This window comes from Dipodomys merriami, unplaced genomic scaffold (assembly GCF_024711535.1).
Source record: "Dipodomys merriami isolate MVZ:Mamm:240054 unplaced genomic scaffold, mDipMer1.0.p SCAF_40, whole genome shotgun sequence".
NCBI classification, from domain to species: Eukaryota; Metazoa; Chordata; class Mammalia; order Rodentia; family Heteromyidae; genus Dipodomys; species Dipodomys merriami.
Window position 1 is genome coordinate 8,402,273 of NW_027205604.1, and position 26,231 is coordinate 8,428,503.

At 37.7% G+C, this 26,231-nt stretch overlaps 1 protein-coding gene across 1 annotated transcript in view; it reads right to left on the bottom strand.

The window, feature by feature from the left end:
* Positions 1-1,671: 1,671 nt before the first annotated feature.
* Sec62 (SEC62 homolog, preprotein translocation factor) overlaps positions 1,672-26,231 on the bottom strand; it is a 28,698-nt gene continuing 4,138 nt past the window's right edge. Inside the window, exons 2-8 of the mRNA XM_069991917.1 lie at positions 22,578-22,686; positions 21,298-21,403; positions 13,802-14,006; positions 13,215-13,307; positions 9,866-9,926; positions 7,036-7,155; positions 1,672-2,734 (exon numbers count right to left, since the gene is read on the bottom strand). Coding sequence (XP_069848018.1) covers positions 2,268-2,734; positions 7,036-7,155; positions 9,866-9,926; positions 13,215-13,307; positions 13,802-14,006; positions 21,298-21,403; positions 22,578-22,686 — 1,161 coding nt within the window. The 3' untranslated portion in view covers positions 1,672-2,267. The remainder of the gene's footprint in view (positions 2,735-7,035; positions 7,156-9,865; positions 9,927-13,214; positions 13,308-13,801; positions 14,007-21,297; positions 21,404-22,577; positions 22,687-26,231) is intronic.

Sequence of the window (26,231 nt, forward strand, 5' to 3'; positions counted from 1 at the left end):
TTATTCTTAGTAAGATTTCTCCCAGAGACTCACCAAACATTTCTAGAAGTTTTTACCAACATTCTGCAGAATCCACACATATCAACAAGAAACTGACCTCTGTCTGCATGCTCCACATGTACTTGTAATATAAAGAACTTTCAATACTGAGTGCTTGACTATTACCAAGAGTAATAAAGGTTAACAAAACCAATTTTCTTTTTTTTTTTTTTTTTGCCAGTCATGGTGCCTGAACTCTGGGCCTGGGCACTGTCCCTCAGCTCTTCAGCTCAAGGCTAGTCCTCTACCACTTGAGCCACAGCACCACTTCCAGCTTTTTCTGCTTATGTGGTGCTGAGGAATTGAACCCAGGGCCTCATGCATGCAAGGCAAGCACTCTACCACTGAGCCACCTTCTCAGCCCCCCAGATTTATTTCTGTAAAACACTTCTGATACTATTTTCATACTCTAAAATAGGTATTGTTACTAATAAGAAACTCAGAGCTGGGTGCCCATGGCTCATGCTTGTAATCATAACTATTTAGAAGGCTGAGATCTGGGGTGTTGTTTGAAATAAGCCCAGACAAATCTAAGACTCTTATTTCTAGTTAACCAGCAATTATCTTCAGAGGTGGAGTTGTGACTCAAGAGTCAGATAGAAAAAGCCAGGAGAGGCCCAGAGTTCATTTCAGTACTGGCATTAAAAACCCTAACATCTCAGAAACAATAATTATATTCTACTATGAAAATAAAGTAGCAGAGCTTTGCAAATCTAAAGGGAAGATACCTAGGCACTAAACTCAATGAATCTTTGCAAAGAAAAAACTTGTTAAAATGACTGTAGCCCAGCAGTGTTTCACTAACACTTCTGCCCATTTACAAAGAATACAATAATGAAGTATTCAAATCACATAGCATAAGATGTGTCAATATACAGGAAGTACATTTTTTCACAATGCCAAGAGTTTACCATTTTTAGTCAGACACACAGATGAGGGAAAGTCCTACTCTACCTGTTTCATCTACAAAACAAAATGCTCAGTGACTGAGTAAAATCATTTAATACTCATTATTAGCCAACAAGAAAAATAGAACTGCAGGGTGATTATGCTCTAAGTAAACAAAGCTTTTCTATGATTTGTAACTAATGTATGCAAGATAGAAAATCAAACAGCAAAATTACTTTGAAGTAATTACAGTCCAATGGTTGTCTATATTTTCTTTTATATCCTTTATTTTAAGTTGATATTTCAGAACAGTAAACTCTCACAGCGGTGTCTCCTGGTCAGATAACAGAATACCCCATTTTTAAATGGAAAGATTTAAAATAAATCAAGATGAACATTAAGGCGTACAAACAGCTATTTTCGGTCTGCTTCTGTTTAATAGGGATCAGTTTTTACTCATTTTCAAATACATGGAATGTTGGCACAAAACTGAAGCTGCTGTGGAAAGATCACAGATGTCCTGTGGGTTATGGAAACTTCCATTCCTCTAAAAACATACCCTTACATGGTCTTTATTGTACAAATTTATGTTGAAGTCTAAATAATAAGTAACAATTAAAATAAAATGTTTTATTTGTAAATTATGTACAGAATACACTTTACGTTACGACAAGGAGAGGGGAAGAAGGAAGAAGCGTTTGTCTGCTGGAGATGACCATCTTTCTCTGAATCAAATGTACAATTCAGTTTGGATTTCCTCTGTTGGAAAAGGAGAATTTGTAGCTTTGTTAAAAATATTGTTGCATCGTTATTAGTTGGTTTGTTTCCACAAAATGCTTTTGATCCCTGCTAACTCAGAATATTAGAAGAAACTTCTGGTATAATGTTATAAAGAGAAAAACTATCGAGAACAATGAGTTTAAGCATTTCATTCTAAGGAAACTGTGAAATGGCTACATAACTATGCATAATCTGACACATTGGAGTTACTTTATTCTTTTCAAAGTTATTTTGATTAGTCTAACAGTAAAAAGCCATATAACTATCAAAAATGCCCTTAATCTAAATGTCAATGTGGAAAATGCATCTTTGATATCTATCAAAATGAATGAGACCTATTTACTGTAAAATTATCAAATGGATAAAACTCATTAATGGCTGTAGACTGTACCAAGAATAGTACCAATATCCTATAAAATGAAGGACTATCACTGCTTGAATGTCAAATACACGTCGGTAAATTGATTTAAAGAATGCTACAGTGTCATGTGTACATTATGATGATCAGCCAACATAGAAAATCCAACCTCTTGCACTATTCAGTCCCCGAATTGGTCAGATTATGACTTTTCATGTGCAGCTTTAGGTGTGTCTCCATCGTTGTCTTCCTCCTCCTCTTCGCAATCCCCATCTGTTTGCTGTTCCAGCTCCTCCTTGGTGATCATTTCAAAATCATTCCCATTTCCACTACTGTGCTGGGACCGGTCATCTTCCCTCCTGTCACTGTCTGTGTCTGAATGTCGTTCTCCTCCTGAGCCTTCTGTTCCATGATTTCCTGGTCCTACTTTTCCTTCCTCATCTTCCTTTTTCTCACTGTCTGACTTTTCCTCACTGTCGGACTTCTGCTGCTTTTTATTTTCAGATTTCTCATCTTTCTTTAAGTCTGCTTTTGGTCCTTTGTATTCGTGTGTGTACAGAGGCCTGAAGGAATCAATGAAGCCCACGTCGGCAGTCAGATTTGGCAAGAACCAAAAGTGGTGCCTTCCTCCAGTTATGAGCCAGATGATAAGAAACAGAATGCAACGAGCTGTAGGAAAAAGATTTCTCTAATTGAGTAAGTCAAGCATTAACTCAGTAGGGAGTATCATTCACTTTTATCAGCACATTTCATTTTATGTTAAATATGAAAATTTAAATCCTGACAAGTTTAGCAGCTATGACAAAATCTATTAAGCAGGGCATTCTGCTTTGAACTTGAGGTATAACGCTATATTGCTATTCTTAAAAACCAAACCAAGCCAAACCTCAGCACCACATATGCAGAAAAAAGCCGGAAGTAGAGCTCAAGTAGTAGGGCGCTAGCCTTGAGCTGAAGAGCTGAGGGACAGTGCCCAGGCCCAGAGTTCAAGCCCCACAACCAACAAAAAAGCCTCCCCCAAAAACAAAACAAAAAAAAAAGGAGATTTGGATTTTTAAATGGGTAGCAATAAATTATCACGTCTCAATAGTTGTTTTCTATTAACTCACCAATTATATACATGCAGCTCAGTGATGTTTTTCTTCTTTTTTAAAGGTCGTAATGATCATATCAACTCCAAAAATCAATTATGCAGATTTTCTGATTTTATTTTGTTTCCTTTATAATTATATATAACTGATTTCAAAGAAAGCATTAAAAAAGTTCATCTACGCTTCTTTTATTATTTTGCTTCAGGTATATAAAATGACTAATTGCCTTAATTTATATATTAGCATTTATATTTATACAGCTGCATAAGTTGTGGCAAAAAAAAGAAAAGGCCAATGTGTCTGAAATTATGATTTAAGAATAAATTCCAAGCCGGGTGCTGGTGGCTCATGCCTGTAATCCTAGCTACTCAGGAGGCTGAGATCTGAGGACTGCGGTTCAAAGCCAGCCTGGGCAAAAGGCTGTGAAACTTTTATCTCCAATATACCACCAGAAAACTGGAAGTGGTGCTGTGGCTCAAATGGTAGAGCACTAGCCTTGAGTTGAAGAGCTGAGGGACAGTGCCTACACCCAAAGTTCAAGCCCCATGACCACCACCACCACCAACAAAAACAATAAATTTCTCTGATAAAAAGAGAGAAAACAAATAACTTTAAAGGAGGATACATATTTTTTCCTCCAAGTATAATTATACTGCTATAATAGTCCTTGCAGGGTTGTCAGATAGATGATTCATAGTATGAAATTTTATCAAATGGAAAAAAAACCACAATATAGAAATAGCATAAATAAAATCTAATTTCTTACCACATATAAACTGAAATTTAACATATTGCAATTTTTTCCTCCATGTGGCATTAGGTTACCAAAAGCACAAAAGGAAGAATCTTAGATAAACTATGTCATGTACTGTCATACCATTGCTACACTAAAAATGACACAATTAAAGCTACTCAGGAGGCTGAGATCTGAGGATTGTGGTTTGAAGCCAACCAACATGGGAAATCTGTGAGACTCAGCTCCTATCTCTAAGTCAGAAGTAGAGCTGTGGCTCAAGTAGAACAGTGCTACCCTTATGCACAAAAGCTCAATTCTAGCCCCAGGATTAGAAAAAAAAGGGAGAGGGTTGTAATGCTAAGAATGCATATTTAAAATAACACCAAATATAATTTTGAGCAATTGTACTTCATACAATAAAAAAATCCAAGTGGTATATATCAAATATTTGAAAAAGTATTTGTAACTGTATTTTCTAACAAAATAAACATAAAATGTTGGGTTTTTAAGAGTATTTAATTTATAATACAAATTTAAATCCATAGCAACCTTGAAAAATTACAAAAAATACTCAAAAAAAAGGTTTTTTGTCAGTTGTAGGGCTTGAACTCAGGGTCTGGGTGCTATCCCTAAGCCTCTTTGTATTCAAGATTAGTGCTCTACCACTACAGCCACAGCTCCACTTCCAGTTTTTGAGTGGTTAACTGATGATGTTTCACCAGGACTTTTCTGCCTGGGCTGGCTTCAAACACATCCTCAGATCTCAGCCTTGTGAGTAGCTAGGATTAGGATGAGTCACTGGCCTCAGGTATGAGGAACCCAGCTAGAAATGTCATTTTAAAGAACAAAATAACCTAGTAATAATAATGGTTACTGGCTTAATTATAGGATAAGCAAATGAACAAATCTATTCAGTAGAGCTAAAATTTACTGAAAAATTTGAAGCAGTTTTTAAATTTTATTGGTTTGAGTGAGAATCAATTATATCTAATGTCAGATTGAAGTTTATTACTTTACTATTTCATTACACCAACACTCATTATCTTCCTTCACAACAGGCTTAGATATTATTTTGTGAAATACAACCGTCGCAGCAGGGAACTTTTGTCAAGGTGACTAAGGTAGAGGAAAGAAAAGTGAGAAGCCTCATTAAGAGATCATAGAGGCTGGGCGCTGGTGGCTCATGCCTGTAATTCTAGCTACTCTGGAGGCTGAGATCTGAGGATCACAGTTCAAAGCCAACACAGGCAGGAAAGTCCATGATACTCTTATCTCCAATTAATCACCAGAAAACAGGAAGTGGTGCTGTGGCACAAGTAGTAGAGCTCTTGAGCCGAAGAGCTCAGTCCCAGTGCCCAGGCCCAGAATTCAAACCCCACGACCACCCCCCCCCCCCAAAAAAAAAGAAATCATAGACATATGACTGACTGAAGCACTGGATGAACTGGTGAGTTCAAGGTTGGTGGCACATCAGGACACTTTAATGGCCAGAAGGAAGGGATATATAGCATTGCTTTGGGCTATAGCAACAATGCTTTTTAATAATAAAAATCTATTTTATGTATCATAGCACCTGGGAATAAAATGCACTCAATTCAGAAAAACCTTGGCCAAATTATGTCTTCTATAGGTCAACAATGTGAGTACTGTTTTTTCTTTTATAAAGAAGTATTCTTAGATGGGTACTGGTGGCTCATGCCTGTAAACCAAGTCACTTAGAAAGCTAAGGTCCACAGGATAACAGTATGAGGTCAGCGTAGGAAGTCTAAGAGACTTCATTTCTAAAATAACCAGGAAAAAGCAAGTCTTGAGGTGTGGTTCAAGTGGTAGAATGCAAGCTGTAGCAAGCAAGCATAAGCTCTGAGTTTAAACCCCCAGCCCGGTACTGGCAAAACATAATCACAAAGCTTGGTGAAAAAAATTAATCTGTCATTTGAGGAAAACAGCTAGAATTTTGTATTACACACCAACATAAACTCCAGGCTGGCTTTGGCTGTAATCCTTCTGCTTGTGCTTCCCTGTGTCACTATACCAAGTCATTGTGTTTCCCATAGTTGGAAACACATGCCCAGCCACTGAGTGAGATACTCTTGCAAAATGGCCTGGGACGGCTCAAAATTCAATCACCTAGTTTCTGCCTAAGTAGGGAGGATTACAAGTTTGAATTACCAACCCCAGTCTCCTGTTTGATTTTTAAACATTTAAGTATGTACTGTACCTAGAATTCACCTGAGTGAAAATTATTTATTTTTTTCCCCAAAGTGGCAAATTGTTTAGAACCATGCACAGAATTTAAATATTTAATACAACTTGCATTTGCCTTAAGCTAAATATAAAACAGGCTTATTTAAAGTATCATATATAATAAATGATTTACCACTGAAAAATTATTAAATCCATGTTGCAGGTAATTTTCATTTTATTTTTTTAGTTTATGTGGTACTGAGGAATAGAACCCAGGGCCTCTTGCATGCTAGGCAAGCACTCTACCACTATGCCACATTCCCAGGCCTTCTGCAACTAATTTTTAAAATGCATTTCTTTGCTGATTAACATAGAATAATGGCTGGATGTCAATGGCTCATGCTGGAGTATTAGCTACATAGGAGGCTGAAATCTGGTGCATTGTGTGTTCAAAGCCCTGGCAGAAAAGTCATTAGACTTTTGAAAAAAATAGGAAAAATAACAAAAAATAGGGCTGGAGATGTGGATCAAATGATAACGTTGTCAGCTGAACAAGTGAGAGGATCAGGTCTGGGGAGGGGGTGGTAATATAATAATGTATATTTCAAAGTAACTTCGGATAATTTCTAATGTCTCACCATAAAAATGATAGGTAAGCAAAGTGATGTGTACGTTTACAGTTTTCAAGTTCCACATTGTATACATACATGAAAACATTATATTCTATTCTATGAAGTATAATATTCCAATTTGTCAACCACATACATGAAGTAATTTTTAAAAAGCCATATGGTAAACCTTTTTTTCAGAATAGACTCACAAAGTAGGATCATACATTTCATTTTTTTATTTGCTTACATTAATTTTGCTATTAAGCTTTCTTGAAGCTGCGGTTACTGTCCAACTGCTTAATACTTACCTTACTTAGGTCAGTATTACTAGTAATAAATATGACTTACCAACAGCAAGAAGAAGAATGCTGGCTACAAAACAGCCTGCACCCACACTGAGGTAATAAACACCTACTCTCATTTCTGCTGGCCAAAGAGGAAAGAGGGTGGCTGCTATTACTGCAATCACTGAAAGAAAAAACAGGTTAGAGATGACTTTTAGAATAAAAATTTAAATAGCTTGGTTGCAGTAACATTGAACACATTCATGGGGAAAAAACTGTGAAACATAATATTGTCTCTTGTGTAAGTAAACAATGATCAATTAATTTCCTATTACTTAACCTAACATTTTATACTGTTCTTAAACTAGGTTAGGATTTTTAATCTAAATTACATTTAATTAGAAAAATATGTCTAGACATTCAAAACCAACCCTTAACTTACCAACTCTTAACATTTTCAAGCCATGACTATATTATTTTTAAACATTAGCCTGTGTACTAAGTTGGGGAACTTAAACAACATCCTCCTCTGGAAAAAAATGACTCCAAATACCCACCCTGGAGATAAGATTGTGGGTGGATCCTTGACACCCACAGAATAAAACAAGCTGAGCTCACCAAGAGATGCTAATACAGGTTTGCTCTGGCAGCCAGGGAAACTGGAAGTGTGATCACATGAAGGAATTGCTAAGAAATTAGAAGCTTAATTATTAGGTCTTTAGAAATAAGAGGATTCAAATTTTAGCTCCATCATACATTAAGTAATCCTGGGCAAGCTACTTAACCCTTTGAGACTAAGTTATCTAAGTGCCTGTTCCTATTTCATAAATGTTGGGAGGAGAGAGGAGACAGTCCATGGCAAGTATTTGGCATAATAGTATACTATAAGTAATCAACAGCCTTTAGTTAACTATTCAAATTTAACAGTTCCAAATCTTCCTGGGTTATTTGGAATGGAATCCTATCATACTGACCAAACTAATTTTAAGTAATATCTACCTTTCCTACTTGTTAAATTGGGTTTTTTCCCCCACCCATACCTGAAAGATACATTCATGTTTAAAAAGCAAATTAAAAAACAACACAAAAGGTAGGCAAGATGGTGCATACTTGTAATTCCAGTTCTTTGGGGGTGGAAGGAAAAAAAGGTAACTCAAGACCCTTCTCAAAACTAAAAACTCTTGGGCACAGCTAGTATAATCCCAGCTATTTGGGGACTACAGACTGAAAAGACTGTGATTATAGGGTAGACCAGCTAAAAATTTAGTGAGACCCACATCTCAACAAACAAGATCAGCATAGTGGTATATGTTTGTAAGGAGGCACAGGTAAGAGAAGTACTGAAGTCTGAGCCCAGCCTAAGGCAAAAAAGGGCTGGAACATGGCTCAAATGGCAGAGTTCAAACTCTAGTATGGCCAAAAGGGAGGGGGGGGGGGAAATCAATGAACAAAAGGGTCTGGGGAAGCCAAGCATAGGTGGCTTATACCTATATTCCTAACTACTCAGGAGGCTGAGATCTGAGGACTGCTGTTTGAAGGCAGCCTGGACAGGAAAATCGTAAGACTCTTATCTCCAATTAACCACTACAAGCTGGAAGTAGAGTTATGGCTCAAGTGGTAGAGCCCCCAGTATCAAGTGAAAAAAGCCAAGAAGCAGTGCCCAGGCCCTAAATTCAAGCCCCAGTACTGGCACAAAAAAAGAAAAAAAGCAAAGAAAAAAAATCTCAGTGAGGTATAGGCTCAAGTGGTAGCACAATTGCCTAGCCTGTGCAAGGCTTTATTTAATCTTCAGTACACCAATTAAGACAACAGCAATCCAAAAGGTATTAAGCTTTCATCTAATTCATCCATTCTCCAGAAGTAAATACTATTAAACTTCTATTCCCAGGGACTGCCTATCTATGATTAAAACTATCTACATATAATTTCTTCTCTAGATAAACATGTAATTTTCACTTCTGCAATTACTTTTATTCTTTAACATAGCCTAGGTTATCTTTCTACCAGTACATCCTAATTCATTAAAAGATGCATAGTATTCGATTATAATTTGTTTCACCTTTCTATTAAGGAATCTGAATTCTTTTCAGTTTTAATCTATCAGAGGTACAAATAATCTAATATTGCAGATATCATTGTAAATGTACATTTGTACATGTACGGTTCTGTAATAGAGCAATTCTGGACTGATAATGTAGCTCACTGGTACAGTACTTGTCTAGTATGCACATGGCTGATTCAGATCCCCAGCATCACAAAACAAAAACAGCAAAAAGACTAATAGAATTGCTTTAAATGGAATGGGTGTGGCAAAAGAACTAGGAATTTAAAATTTGAAGGATATTTGCTAGATTAGCTCTTAAATGCAATCTGAAAAATTTAGATTAAAAGAGATTACATGTAAATATACATACACTGCACTATACATACAAAATGGGATAAATATGGGGATAAATTCCTAGAAGCAGAAATGCTGGATATATGCATTTGGTATTTCCAAGATATTGCTAAACTGCTTGCTCTAAAAGCTAACTAATGGATATACCCATGAAATACGAGAATGTTTTTTCCCCCAAAGACTATCTCTGTAAAATTTTGTAGTTCTTAGATCCTTGTTGCTCTTCTAAGTACAATTAAGCATCATCCATGATGAGTGGATTTTATTTTTTTGTCAATGTGCTACCTTTGCCACTTTTCTATCAGGCTAAACTCATAGATCTTTGTATTTATATTTTTCTTAATTTGTCATTTATCTTCTGGGTTTATTTAAAGTATACTCTTTTATAACGGTAACAATTTTATGCTAAATTTATAAGTATTTTCCTTTGTGGTGCTCTATTTTGTTTTCTAAAATTTAGATTGTATTTTAAGTTTACTTACATATAGCTACTTACCAAGAATTAATCCCATGACAAATGTTTTAATGTGAACTGGGTCATAGATCCACACATAAACCTAGAAGAACCAAGAACCTCAGTGCTTGAAAGTTAAAAGGCCACTTTAGGAAAGTTAAGTTGAATTCTATATCACAGGTTCTCTAAAGCAGTCACCAACCCCTTAACATATGACAACTACTTTCCAAGTAAGGTAAACAAATTCCAAAGACCTTCTTTCAGTACTAGTGGTTCTTTTGGCATCCATTTAGCTAGGAAATTATTATTAAGAAAACTAAAAATTCTTTAATGTACTTAAGTAAATGTGTATGTACTTACATGCATTCAACAGCTTGTTAATATGTGCAAACCAATGTTTATTCAACTTAATGCCATCATTATTTTTTGTCCCTAATGTAATGATGAAAAATCTGGCCTAAGAACACAGTCAAGACCGATTCCAGCCAGGCCTTGTTGCAGACCCAGAAGTGCTCAACTCCACCATGTTCTCTCCTACTGACAATTCACAAGGAACCATTACTAGACTATCATAGATGACTAGTTTTCACTGCCCACTCCTCTATGGAGGGTTTGAAACTTGTAAGCAGGAAGCAATGTGCAAAGCTTGATTTACTTTTAGTAGGATATTTTACAGGTTTATTATTACATACTTTTTACTACATCACAACAGAATTCGTTAGGTTACTATGTTTACCATGCATCCATAAAACTTAGTTATGTTTTCTTTGTTTCTGTAAGTAGCAGTATTCTTCCATTTCTTAGTTCTATTTTAACTGGGACTTTATTGACTTTCTGGCTCACTTCTAACAACCAGGAGGGTTCCACTTCAGTCCTCGGAATCAGAACCACACATATTACTTCTACTCATTACTACTCTAAAGCACATTTATGTAAAGACATTTTTCCATGGTTAGAAGTTATGGAATGTGGTCAGGTGCCGGTGGCTATTGCCTATAATCCTAGCAACTCTGGAGACTGAGATCTAAGGATCTTGGTTCCAAGCCAGCTGGGCAGTGAAGTCTATGATACTCTTATTTTCAATTAACAATCAAAAAGTAGGAAGTGGAGCTATGGCTTAAGTGGTAGAGCACTAGCCTTGAGCACAAAAGTTCAAGGACAGCACCCAAGCCCTGAGTCCAAGACTTAGAACTGCCCCCCCACCCCCACCCCACCAAAGTCTGGTATATAGCTGATACTCAGTGACTAATGGAATTAGTATTTGAGCTTAGGAAAAAACTTCAATCTTTTATTACAGTGGCTCGAAACCAAGGTTTTTAACCATTAGAATTATGTGAGGGGGGAAAAAAAAGAATTATGTGAGGATACTTATTAACTCAGGTCCTGGGTGCTATCCCTGATTTTTTTTCCAGTCCCAGGACTTGAACTCAGGGCCTGGGCATTGTCCCTGAGCTGCTTTTGCTCAAGGCTTAGCACTCTACCACTTGAGCCACAGCACCACTCTGGCCTCTTATGTTTACATGGTACTGAGGAATTGAACTCAAGGCTTCATCCATGCTAGGCAAGTACTCTACCACTAAGCCACATTCCCAGCCCTCTCTGAGCTTTTTTGCTAGAGGCTAGCACTTGAGCCATAGTTCCACTTCTAGATTTTCGGTGGATAAGGGTATCATGGACTTTCTGCCAGCATTGGCTTAGAACCTTGATCCTCTGATATCAGCATCCTGATTAGTTAGGATTACAGGTGTGAGCTACCAGTGTCTGGCCATATGAGGATACTTTATACAACTACACACTTCCTGGCCTCCTCCCAACTTCCACTCTAGAGATTCTTATACAAGATTGTCTAGAATAAGCCTACACCATGTATTTTTTTTCTTAAAAAAATAAAACAAAAAGCTTTCTCAGAATTTCACAGCTATAACCCCAGGAGCCTGAGTACTTTATAGATGATACCTTAGCTATAACAAGAAAGGATATGTTTTTGAGATTCATAGTAGTTCAATAGCCAGCACATTGCTAATGTTTTTGTGTTGGTGACTGTATCAAGCAGTCTTCATGGAAGACTACCAAATGGCTACACAAATTTCCATACCACTACACACATTACAAAAAACCAACCAACCAGGGCTGGGAAGGTGGCGCAGTGGTAGAGCGCATGCCTTGCATGCTCGAGGCCCTGGGTTCAATTCCTCAGCACCACATAAGCAAAAAGAAAGCTGGAAGTGGCGCTGTGGCTCAAGTGGTAGAGCGCTAGCCTTGAACTGAAGAGCTGAGGGACAGCGCCCAGGCCCAGAGTTCAGTCCCCACAACCGGACCCCCCCCCAAAAAAAAACAAAAACAAAAACAAAAAACCAACCAACCAACCAACAAAAAACTACCATCTTGAACAAACCATCAAATAAAGTTGAAAATTTCAAGTTCCACAAGAAATGTGTCTGATTGTACACTGTGTAAGAGGTAAAGTTCAATAGGCATCTTCCAGATTTCTCCCTCCCTCCTTCCCTTCCTCGTTCCCCCTCTTCTTCCCTTCTTCCCTTTCTTCTTCACTCCCTCCCTTCCTTTCCTCCTTTTCCCTCTGCCCACCCCTCTTCCTCCTCTGTCTCTCTTTGTGAAGGGCCTCAACTCAGGGCCTTCTGCTCTCACTCTGCTCTCTCACTGATGCTCTACCATTTGAGCCACACCTTTACTTTTAGCTTTTTTTCTGGTTAAGTGGAGATAAGACTCTTGAGATTTTTGTCTGCCCTGGGCTGGCCTTGAACTATGATCCTCAGATCTCAACCTCTTGTGTAGCTAGAATTATAGACATGAGCAGACATGAGCTATTGGCATTTGGCCTTTATTTTTTAATAAGAAACTGTATTTCAGCTGGGCAAATAACCATCCCAGTATTAAAAACTGCAATTATAAAACTTTAATTCAGATAATTAAGATCAGGTGGACTAGATTTTAACCAATGGATTCCAAACAGAAATGAAATCACCAATTTTCTGGATAGTGTCCATAAGACAGTGTCCCTAAAAAGAAGGCTTTCCTGTTTTAAGGTTAGTATGGAAATATCCCAAAGGAAAAAAGGATGTGAGTGCTTAGGTCCTTCTTGGAGTTGTCACGTTGTAGTACATTATCTCTTGATTACATTGATGAGAAAGAAAAAGCATCCATTTTTCATTAAGCCATTGCTATTTCAAGTTTCCCAACATAGTCAAATCTTATTTTTACAATTTACAAATCTAAATTCAGAGAAATTGATTTTTAAGAGTAATACTGTACACATAAACACATAATAAAATTATCTAAACTATTTCTTTTCTTAGATGATATCAAAGATATTTCTAAAATTCTGGATGAAAAACTGGATTTATAATCATAATCCAATCTAATATTATCTTACCTCATTTCCATCCAGAAAAACTTGATCATCATGGGGTTCAAGTTTGAATTTTTTCTTAGTTTCCTTCTTTTTGGGAGTTCCTGGAGTTTCCTCCTATTAAAACACAGAAGGAAAAATAACCAAGAAAGAAAAAGCAGTATCAACTCATACAGTAAAAATATATATGTCACACATACATTCTCAACTTTGTTATTTAAAATAATCCTAATATGGTTGTACTTGATTAAAAATTTAAATATGCATTTCATATGCTAGCAGAGATCATATGTGCAGCTTTTTCTTCCCAATCAAGGCTGGCATTTTACCCTTGAGTCATGCCTTTCACTTCTAGCTTTTTCCTGGTTAATTGGAAATAAGTCTCGAAGAGCTGTTTGCCTGGGCTGGCTCCAAAACCAATTCTCAGATCTAGCCTCCTGAGTGGCTAGGATTATAGGCATGATCTATTGGCACTCAACATTTTCCCCTTCTTTTTGGGGTGGTGGGTTTGAATCTAGGACCTCATGCCAGGAAGGCATTGTATCACCTGAGCCAAGCTGCCAGCACCATAGTGATTTTTATTTTTATTTTTCAATTTTACTTGAACTCACCTTTTTGGATTCTTCCTTTTCACCATCTTTTTTTTTCTCTTTTTCCTTTTTTGTCTTTTCTTCCTTTATATTTTCTTTCTTGCTCTTTTTATCTTCTTCTTTTCCACTTTCAGCTTTTCCTTTATCTTTTTCTTTCTTTATGTCCTTTTCATATTTCATTTTCATTACTTTTAGTGCTCGATGGAAAAACTGCTTCTTTAAAAGCCTTGGGGAAAAGAAGATAGAATATTACCTATTAATTATATAGAAATAAAGTAGAAAACAAAAATATCAAGAGCCAATTAAAATGAGGAAAGAAAAACATAAATTGGCAACTCATAAGAATTACAACTAGTAAGCTCATAGAAAAGTCAATTCCACTTAGTCAAAAAGAAGTTTACAACTAAATAGGTATAGAAAGTTGCCAAAACTTTCTATAAAACTGGGTGATATTGAATAGAATTTTCAATTTTAACTATTTAATTTAGGTATAAAGGCAATGAAAGGTTTGAGTATATAAAGCATCTCTCTGAATTCATTATATAATCTAACTGTCAAAGGAAAACAGTTTAGGCAACATTAACAGATTAAATAATTCCTTAATTAATCCTACTCATGTCTTTTCAGCTATCTTTTTTGTTTTTTCCTATGTGTACTTCATGATTCAGCCTGCATCTATAGCGATCTTTTTTTTTTGTCGGTGTGGGGCTTGACCTCTGGGCCTGGGTGCTGCCCCTGAGCTCTTCAACTCAAGGCAAGTGCTCTAGCACTGGAGCCACAGTGCCACTTCTGGTTTTCTGGTGGTTAGTTAGAGATAAGGTCAGATAAGTTGATGTTAGGTGAAATGAACCCCAAGATAAGTATTCAAATGTTTTTTCTTTCATGCGATTGTTTCTAACATATTCATAAGATGATTTCTTTGTTGCTTTGTATGTCCCTCCCTCACAGTATAACCCCTGCTTTCACTGTATTTGATGTTGGTATAATTTGTGGAGGGGAAGGGAAAAAACAAATAGTTTAAATAGGGACACAGGTGGACTCAATGCAACAATGAGATGTACAAGTCGTTATGTCGAAAAACGAACTTTACAACTTTGGGGGGGGCGGAGGGATGGGCAGGGGAAACAAAGGAGGAGGCAACAATGCTTGATAAGAAATGTACTCATTATCTTGCCATGTAATTGTAACCCCTCTATACGGTATTTTCACATTTAAAAAAAAAAAAAAGTCTCACAGATATTCCTTGCCTGGGCTGGCTTTGAACCATGATCCTCAGATTTCAGCCTCCTAAGTGGTTAGGATTACAAGTGTGAACCACGGGCGCCCGGCTGTGAACTATTTTTACTTAAGTAATGAGTAATTAAATATACTAAGATGAGATTTCTGTACTCTGATAAGGATTCTCACAAGACCAATCTAAAAATATGTGTGATTTGGCAAATACTATATATTCCTAGTTTCATTAATTTCACTCAATATATTGTTCTTCCTTTTTAGGTTATTTTTTGTACTTACTCCTGGGCTTTCACAAAGGCACACTCTTCCCTTTACCTGTAGTGTCTTCCTTCCAAAAAGCATTTTTTCCCCACATGGTTCATTGCCTTGTTTCCTTCAGAGCTTTACTCAACTGCAATGTAACCTATTTTAAGACCATAGTCCCACTCCATCCTGTATTACTATCTCACAGCATCTAACTCCTTATTATGTTTTCAACTTCCCCAGACTGTAAACTCAAGAGTAAAGTCCTTCCTTGCTTTACTCCTTTATCTGTTACGTTCAGAAGCTCAGATAATCCCAAATTAAATCAACTCTATTGGTAGTTCCTCTTTGAACTTTATAATCCTACTAATTTTATAAACCACTTTTTTCAATCTCATGTAGTTTTAGAGTTCCTTTTGATTCCTGCCTTGCTAATATACAACTACCACAACATAACCTAAAAGCCACGTGTCACTACGTACCTGTTTCAGCATTATCACACTGTTCAGAAATCTAGTTCTTCCTAGTCATTGTGCTGTGTCCCCTGGAACATTTCTATTTCACCTGCTTGGCTGGGCTTCCATCTGCTGTCCATTAGTTCGAGTCCATAGCCCCTTCACAAAGCCAATGACTGGTTACCTCATTTGGCCTTATACAAAACATATAACTGTGCAACTGTTTAAAGTGTCCTCTAAAATGTGTCCATTAATGTCTGTACCTACATATATATGTGAACAAGCAAAAATTTGAATGAGACTTTAATGACTAATTATGAATAGAATGTAGGACTTAGTAAGGTGTTTAAATATGATGAGAAACCTTCTTTTGTACTGAATATATAATTTTGTTTGCAAACTTATGTAATTTCCAAGGATTCTATAAGGAATATTTATTACTGCTCAATATGAAAGCAAAAATGTTATCTTGTTTTAATTGAGTAAAAAGTATTTTATATTCATTCATATTATAAATATCTGTCCATGTATTAAAAGTATATGTTAAGCAGGTGCTGGTGGCTCACACCTGTAATCCTAGCTACTCAGGAGGCTAAGATATGAAGACTGCAGATTGTAGCCAGTCCAGGCAGGAAAGTCCGTGAGACACCCCAATTAACCACCAAAAAGCTAGAAGCAGAGCTGTGGCTCAAGTGGCAGAGCACTAGGCTTGAGCAAAAAAAGCTCAGGGACAATGTCAGGCCCTGAATTTAAGCCCCAGGTCCAGCATAAACATACATATGTACATACACACACACGTATACATATAGATAGTTGAAGGGTACATGTTCAAACGTTAATATTACCTGTGATTTAGATTTTTTCCATATCATTTTCTGTATCTTTACTTTCCCTAAATTTAATGGAAAATACTATTCTAAAATAACTTAGTAAATAAATCACTGAGCCAAGCAGTGGCTCAAGGCTGTGATCTACATGGGAGGTAGGGATTAGATAATGAGGTTAGATACTAGCCTAGGTAATAAAAGGAATTCAGAAACTTTATCTTGACCAATAGGTATGGTGGCACATCTGGCACCCCCAAAATATGGAGTAAACATAGTTACTGGGTGTACTAGTATTCTCCTGTTATTTTAGTGGAGAAGGGAAGCACAAATAGGAGGATCACAGTGCAGGCCAGCCCAGGCATAAAACAAGACCCTATCTCAAAAAGTAACAATGCACAGAGGGGCCAACAGAGTAAAGTGGTAGGGTGCCTGCCAGGCAAGTGGCCCAGGGTCCAAACCCTAGTACATCAATAACAAAAAAAAAACCCAGGGCTGGGAAGGTGGCTCAGTGGTAGAGTGCTTGCCTGGCATACATGAGGCCCTGGGTTTGATTCCTCAACACCACATAAACGGAAGTGGTGCTGTGGCTCAAGTGGTAGGGCGCTAGCCTTGAGCTGAAGAGCTGAGGGACAGCAGATTCAGAAGAGCATAGAACCATCTGCTTTTGTTATTCTTCCTAAATAGCTATGCTACATTCATGAAAAAGATTATCTACTATTAATCAAATTAGTATGAGAGTAAGTTCACATTTAGGTAGACAAATACCACTTCTCCACTTAACAAGCTAGGTGGTATTACGTTACTGAATTTTAAGCTGTCTATAAATCATACAGGTCTAGATATCACATAGGGGTTTTTAGGATAAAATGAAAAGCATGCTGAGCATAATTCCTGGCATACATGTACTCAAATAAATGTTAGCCATTGACCTATTTCTTAATGAGTCTTTAGAGAATGTCTTACTTAAACTAATTCTCCACACAGAAAAATGAGAATAACATTAGCCTTTGTAATAAAATCAGGGCCTCTGCTTGTTTGGCTTAAAATATGTGATATAAGACAAACAGCCAATACAAACATCTCTGACACTTTCACATAAATACTCACACTTCCCTATCCTAGTGTATGTGTGCTGTGTGTGTGCTGTGCTGTGCCTTTTTCTAAGGATAAATGCTCTTTCTTCTCTTGCTTATTAGGTAATCACCTATTTATACTTTAAAATTTGATTACAACATTTTTCCTGAAGTCATTTTTGATAGTTTCACCATTAATTACAAATATTCCCAGACAGATTAGAGTATGTGTTATGAGGAAGGGAACAATTCACAGTAATCATTGTATCCTGGGGCTCAGTAATATAATAGCTATTTTATAAATGAATGATTTAACAGCATGTGCTGGGCACCGATGGTTCACGCCTGTAATCCTAGCTACTCAGGAAGCTGAGATCTGAGGATTGGGAATCGAAGCCAGCCCAAGGCAGAAAAGTCCCCATGAGACTCTTTTTTTTTTTTTTTTGTCGGTCATGGGACTTGAACTCTGGGCCTGGGCGCTGTCCCTCAGCTCTTCAGCTCAAGGCGAGCGCTCTACCACTTGAGCCACAGTGCCACTTCCAGTTTTCTGGTGGTTTATTGGAGATAGGAGTCTCACGTTCTCTCTTGCCCGGGCTGGCTTTGAACCGGGATCCTCAGATCTCAGCCTCCTGAGTAGCTAGGATTACAGGCGTGAGCCACCAGCACCCGGCCCCATGAGATTCTTATTTGCAATTAACCACTCAAAAGCTGGAAGTGGAGTGGTGGCTCAAGTGTAGCCTTGAGCACAAAGAGGCTCAGGAATAGCACCCAGGCCTTGAATTCAAGCCCTACAACCAACAGAAAAAAAAAAAAAAAAAGAGGGAGAGAGTCTGAAGGACATTACTGCATTATATAGAATATCACAGTGGCTAAGCTTAAGAGTTCCTATGTAAAATTTTCATGCTACTATCCTACATTTTTCTCTTGTGTTTTACTCCATACTCTATTATTTCTTAGTTGCTTTAAAAAAAAACATAGCTGGAGACGTTCTTTTCGCAGTTTTCTTTATGGTTGGCAGGAGCCTATGAGGACTGGTCACAATGATGTATCTGGTTATAGGTGAAGTGGTCGCTTCTCTTTCACTTCAGTGCAGAAATGACACAAGATGACATATACAATGAAAAGTGAGTGTGATTCTAGGACATTCTTTGTGCTGTCATTTGAGCTATTCATATAAGGCATTAAGGCTCCTAAAAGACCAGGAGACATAGACTAATATTGGCTACTCTTCTCTGAGATTTGGGCTCACAGAACGATACCAAAAATAATAGTACTGACTGGTGACTCAATTTTATTTTTACTCCACCAAATGCATACTCATTTTGTGAAAGGAAATACAGTGGTCAAGAGTATGTAATGCTGCGATGCGAACTGTAGAAGTTACTAGCTATATGACCTTAGACAAGGCTCTTAATGTTTCTGTGTCTCAGTTTCTGTACGTATAAGACCTTTCAATTTTTACAGCATATGGAAAAGATAAATATTTTGAGGCAGGCAGAGAAGGTTTTTGTTGTTGGTTTTTGGTGTTCATGGGGCTTGAATTCTGGGACTGGGCACTCTCTCAGCTCTTCAGCTTAAGGCAAGCACTCTACCACTTTTTGGTTTTCTGGTGGATAACTGGAGAGCAGTCTCATGAACTTTCCTTGCCTGGCTTTGAACCATGATTCACCGATCTCAGTCTCCTGAGTTGCTACAATTACAGGCATGAGCCACCAGCGTCTGGCTATTAGTTTGTACCGTGTAATTAATTCTAATGAGACAAACTGCATTAAAGAGAAAGTAAATATCAACTGCCCATTATCAGTTCACCCCCACCCCAACAACAATGAAGTTTTCTGTAAAATATCCATTAGTTATCTCTAATATCTGGGTAACTAAGAATTTTATTTATTTATTTTTTTTGGGGGGTGGAGGGGGTCTGGTCGCGGAGCCTTAACTCTGGGCCTTGGCGCTGTCCCTCAGCTCTTCAGCTCAAGGCTAGCACTCTACACTTGAGCCACAGCACCACTTCTGGCTTTTTTCTTTCTGCTTATGTGGCGCTGAGGAATCGAACCCAGGGCCTCATGCATGCAAGGCAAGAGCTCTACCACTGAGCCACCTTCCCAGCCCCGTAACTAAGAATTTTAAAAACAACTCACAATTATTTAATGTGACAGCTTAAGAACTCAGGTTGTGAAAATGTTTTTAAACAGAGTTCTGAGATGGCTGGTAGTTTACATACTATTAAACATAACATTAGTAAGTGTTACATGTGCTTTCCTACCAACTATATTCTAAAATCTCAAATTTCTGTTACACACAAATGTTTAAAGCATAGTTTTTGTATCTCTCTAGCATGATTTCATTTTGAAGTTGCTAACAGTTTAGAATAAGTGAATATGAGCCCATGGACTTCTCCAGAACCATGGGACAATGAAGTCATAGTGGAATGGATAGCCAAACACAGGTGTTCTGAGTTGCATTTTACTCTCCGTCTCCCCACCAAAGCCATGCCAAGTAAACTTGCACTCACTGAAATAAAAAAGTAATAATCTTAAATTATCGAGTAATAGGGCTGGGAAGGTGGCTCAGTGGTAGAGTGCTTGCCTTGCATGCCTGAGGCCCTGGGTTCGATTCCTCAGCACCACATAAGCAAAAAGAAAAAAGCCGGAAGTGGCGCTGTGGCTCAAGTGGTAGAGTGCTAGCCTTGAGCTGAAGAGCTGAGGGACAGCGCCCAGGCCCAGAGTTCAGGCCCCACGACCGGACCCCCCCCCCCAAAAAAAAACAAGTAATAAATGTCACTGTTAGGAAACTTATTTTAGTTAACATCAACTAACAAATACACTTAACAAGTATTATGTAATTGAGGGACAAAAATAGGAAAGAACAAATCATATTTCTTTCTATAAGGAAAGTGTTTTTTGTCTTTTAGGTACGTCAATAACCATTAAGATTTTTGTGGGGATGGGGGGGAGGGGGTATGATTGGGTGGGGGGGAGGGGGGAGGCTGGGAAGGGAGGTGAAGGGTAAACAAAGGAGGAGGCTGCAATGCTTGGTAAGAAATGTATGCATTATCCTGCCAATGTAATTGTAACCCCTCTGTACAGTATGTTCTCAAATAAAATAAAATTTAAATTAAAAAAAAAAAAAGATTTTGTGGGGGAGTTTTCCAAAGAAAAAAGTATTTATTATGACAAACATGTATGTTACCAAACTGACTGTACCTCATCTTGAAATTCTCAAAAAACAGATGAGGTAGATGGTGAGGCTGCCTTGATTTTTATAAGGGATACTACAGTATTGCAGAAAACAGAAAAGGAAGACTGGTTTATGGTTTAGTGCATAAACACAACAACAGGAATGCCTCCAGGACTGATAAGAAAAAAGTCTCCCTGACCATTTACTCTACTGAGGATTGTTCACTGTATACAGCATTGCTACAAGCTTTTACTGATGATTCTACAGTGCAGTAGCTTTGGCAAGTATACAAGAGTAATGTTACACAAACAGAAATTATGTGATTAAAAATTAATAGTCTGACAACACATTTCCATAAATACTGATGAAATACAAGTTACATGTGAAAGTTATGTTTGAACTCTCCTGTAATAGTACATTTAGTGATATATACAGGCAAAGAGCTTCAGAACTATGGAGAAAATTTTAACTTATTAATTTTGTTTTCCTTCACTAAGAAACACTACCTGTTGCAATAGTCAACCACAGATTCCCTGGTTGTAAATAAAGCTTCCTCTCCTTTCTTGGCCTTTGCCCACTTTGAATCCAAAAGGCAGTCCACGGCTTTGGAAGCTAAAGAAGAAACACATGGGATTTAGGGTTATTTAAACAAAATAATATTTCATAGAGTAAATTCCAACATTATGATAACAAAATAAAACCAACATCAACAGAAAACTAAGTTTAATGATAATAAAAGTTCCTTAAAACCTCAATTTGATGGGGCTGGGAAGGTGGCTCAGTGGTAGAGAGCTTGCCTTGCATGCCATGAGGCCCTGGGTTTGATTCCTCAGCACCACATAAGCAAAAAGAAAAAAGCCGGAAGTGGCGCTGTGGCTCAAGTGGTAGAGTGCTAGCCTTGAGCTAAAGAGCTGAGGGACAGCACCTAGGCCCAGAGTTCAGGCCCCACAACCAGAACACCCCCCCCCCAAAACAAAAAAGAAAAAAGAAAAACGAATTGATAATACTGGAATGAAATGGCATTTAGAAATACAAATTAAAACAAAATAAATTAGTGGGGAAATATTCTCAGCAAAAAATACAAACTGGGTGCTGGTAGCTCACGCCTGTGATCTAGCTACTCAGGAGGCTGAGATCTGAGGACTGCAGTTCAAAGCCAGCTGAGTTTAAAAAAAAAACCAAATTATTTGTATATATCATTATTTATCAAATAATCAAGCCAAAAACCTTTATTTTCCCTTCACAATAAAAATTCTCATTAAATGTTACTTTAATCCACTGAAGATTAATTCCGCAAACCATCTACTACTGTCACTAAGCAGTAGACACATCAGATTTGAAGAGAATAGTATATCTATTAATCTAAACTTAGCACATTACATTAACATTAAAGAAAGATAAATAATTTCTTCTTCATGACAGCTCAATTTTAACTGATAAGAAAGCACAACCACTATTTATAAGCTATAGGCTACATTATTTATGACACTGGCCTATCTTGAGCTCTTGTAGATAACGTGAAGAACCAAAGCTTGGTTAGTATCAAGTATGTGTATTATCAGAGCAAAAGGTAATAAGTCCTAGGTAAAAATTTTCCAACTACTGTAAATCAGAAAGCACTTTATTCTTTATGATAGACATTTTCAACCAAAAAAGGACAATCAACCGTCATATGTTCACTGCCATAATTATACTTGAAAAGCACTTTAAAAATTTCCATATATCCCAAATTAAAGAAGCTTTATAGAATGTTCACAGTAAAATGATTTTACTGATGCAATCCTACCAATAAAATAATCAACTCGATGACCCATCATATTGGTAGATTTTGTTGGACAGTTGAATCGAAGATACTTGGCTACAGCCTTCTCTTCTTTAGATGGTTCACCAACTTCCTGCAATGTAAGAGTATTTTGTGAGATCATCTACTTGAGAAATTCATGCACTAAAGAACAGATACAGTCTTTAATCTTTTTAAGTCAAGTTTAGGCCCTGCTTTCCAACCTTCTCTGGAACAAACCTGGTAATACATAGAGAAGACAAAATGGATACTTTCAAAACTATAATTTCTCAAATACAAATTGGTAGGGCAAAAGAGCTTGTTGATTCTTGGCCTCAACTATGCCATTTGAGTTGTTTTTCCAATGAAACTACTTTGTACAAGTTCATTTTCATTTTTGTATGGCTTTTATTTTGAACAGTTATAAAGTAGTCATTTAAAGGATACGACATTGCCATGTAAGTGCCAAAATGTCAAAGAAACAGTGCCATAAATAAATGCTATAACAACTAAAAGAATGTCCTTGTTCAATGAGTAATGGACTATGAGAATTCTCTAACTACAAAGAAACAGTGCCATAAATAAATGCTATAACAACTGAAAGAATGTCCCTTGTTCAATAAATAATGGACTATGAGAATTCTCTTACTACAGATAGTTGTCTCAGTATGATAGCTGTAATATCTATTGAGCAGATAAGCACTGGTTTACCTTCCCTTCCTTTTCCTTTGTGCTTGCAGATATCAAACACTTTCTCACCAGACTACTTCTTTTCCCCAGTAAGGATGAGGCAAAAGACAGAACTGCAGAAATGGAGATTTTACTGTATCATTTCAAGAACTGATTAATGGAAGTACACTGATAGTGTAGTTTTCGAAAGGCTGCCTGAATCCTTGTTTTCCTTTTGTGCCTGTTTCTAAGTTTTCTATTATATCCTCTGCTACTATCATTTGTGACAGTAAAAATTCAAGCCACTCAACCTAAAGACTATAGAAAAGTCTTAGATTTATTTATGGGAAGAACTTTATTTTCATTTCTAAAAATATGACCCAAAGAAAAAAATTACAAACTCAAAATCTAACACTTCAATTTCACTAACATCTACAAGATTCCTAATGACTCAGAGGCCTACCTACAAAATAATTTCCAACCATAATAAAAGGTGATAATTCCTTATCAAAAAATTTAAAACCATGCTAAAATATCTTTACATGTTGGTATTGTATGTCAAATGTAAGTTTTTAATTATATTTGTACAATGTATTGCACTTCTAAGAACTTCATCTATTAATTTGCTACAGATTCATGCAAATGAAAAGTAACACAAGAATTGAAAATAATACTACAAATAGTTTTCAAACACTTTTTTTTTGTGCCAGTCCTGGGGCCTGAACTCAGGGCCTGGGCACTGTCCTTTGGCTTTTTCCCTCAACACTAGTGCTCTACTACTTGAGCCACAGCTCCATTTCTGTCTTTTTGGTGGTTTACTGGAGATAAGTATCATGAGCTTTCCTGTGTAGGCTGGCTTTAAACCACGATCCAAAGACTGCAGCCTCCAAGTAGTGAGGATTACAGCTGTGAGCCACTGGCACCAGCTGCAGAGACATATTTTATAAACATACACACACGTTTATTTTTTCCTCATTTGATAATTCTGTTGCCAATTTTTAATGTTTATCTAATTAGCTGATAAGGTATTACTAGTGTAATCCTAGCTACTGAGGAGGCTGAGATCTAAGATCGGTTCAAAGCCAGCCCGAGCAAGGAAAGTGCATGAGACTCTTATCTCCAATAAACCACTCGAAAACCGGAAGTGTTGCGCTGTGGCTCAAGCAGTAGAGCACTCGCCTTGAGCTGAAAGCTGAGGGACAGCGTCCAAGCCCAGGGTTCAAGCCCCATGACCGACCAAAAAAAAAAAATTGTGTGTGGGGAAGGTCTGTGTAAGTACAAACCATTTAATCACATAGATACTTCCTCAGTGTTTATCCTTTCCTGTTTGTATGCTATAGTACCAAATGTTTGTGAGGCTTGCTAAGTAACCTTGGTTACAAAACTATCAAGAGCAGCCAAAAAGTCAAATATTTTAGAAGAACACAGAGTAGGAATGAGGTTATCAATGTGAATGGGAATAGCTCAAAAAGAAGAGGGGCTGAATTCTGAAAGATGAGTTAAGTGTTTTTTAAAAAACATGTATTATTTGTGTGTTTATGTGGTACCAAGGAATAGAACCCAGGGCCTCATAAATGCTAGGGAAGCACTCTACCACTAAGCCACATTCCTTGCCAAGATAAGTAAGGTTTGAGTAAACTGAATAATGAGCCTAAACACTGTAGCTGCAAATAGGGCACAAAATTTGGCTCTAATAAATACCAATTATAGCGCACTGGGAAATTAATAATTTATTTTTTTGGGGGGGGTCCAGTTGTGGGGCTGGAACTCTGGGCCTGGGCGCTGTCCCTCAGCTCTTCAGCTCAAGGCTAGCGCTCTACCACTTGAGCCACAGCGCCACTTCCGGCTTTTTTCTTTTTGTTTATGTGGTGCTGAGGAATCGAATCCAAGGCCTCAGGCATGCAAGGCAAGTGCCCTACCACTGAGCCACCTTCCCAGCCTGGAAATTAATAATTTAGAAGTTGAATAGAGAGTCTTCAAGGCAGGCTGAGAAAACTTGACTTTGCCCTGTAATTAGCAGGACCACTGGTATTTTTAGACAAGGAAAGAAAAAGGTTTTAAACATTATTTTGATGGTACAGTAAAGGATGCACTGAAGGGTAAAACAATGAAGTAGAGGAACTAGTTAGAAAATTGTTGGAATAGTCAAGTAAATGTAGGTAGTGCACTGAGAACAGGAAGGGAATAGACACTTGAAACATCAAATGTACATACATAGTATTCAGTGATAAAGACAAATAAGCTTGGTGCCAGTGGCTCACACCAGTTATCCTAGCTACTCATGAGGTTAAGATCTGAGGACTGAGGTTTGAAGCGAGCCAAGGCAGCAAAGTCTGAATCTCTAATTACCACCAAAAAAACCAGAAGTACAGCTGTGATTCAAGTGGTAGAGTGCTAATCTTGAGCAAAAAATGCTCAGGGACAAGTACCCAGGCCCTGAGATCAAGCCCCAGGGCTGGCACACACACAGAGAGACAGAGTGACAGAGAGAGAGAAACACACACACACACACACACACACACACACACACACACACACACACACACACACACACACACACACACACACACACACACACACACACACACACACACACACACACACACACACACACACACACACAGAGTAAATGGTGCTAGGTGCTGGTAGTTTACTCTGGTTAACACTAGCTACTCATGAGGCCTTGTTGTGGTCCAAAGCCAGAACATGCAAAAGAATCTGTGAGGCTCTTATCACCAATAAACTACTCAAAAAGGGGAAGTGGTGCTGTTGCTCGAGAGGTATAGCACTAGCCTTGAGCAAAAGAACTCAGAGACAGCACCTGGGCCCTGAGTTCAAGCCCCTACACCCTCACCCTTACCACCCCCCACCCCCCCGCAGCAAGACAAATAGAACAGCTTGGTAAAAGTTGTCAGATTTTGAGTTATCAACAGAAAGGACCAGTCTTCAGTAACACAAAGGAAATTTTGGGAGGAATGTAGATGTGGACAA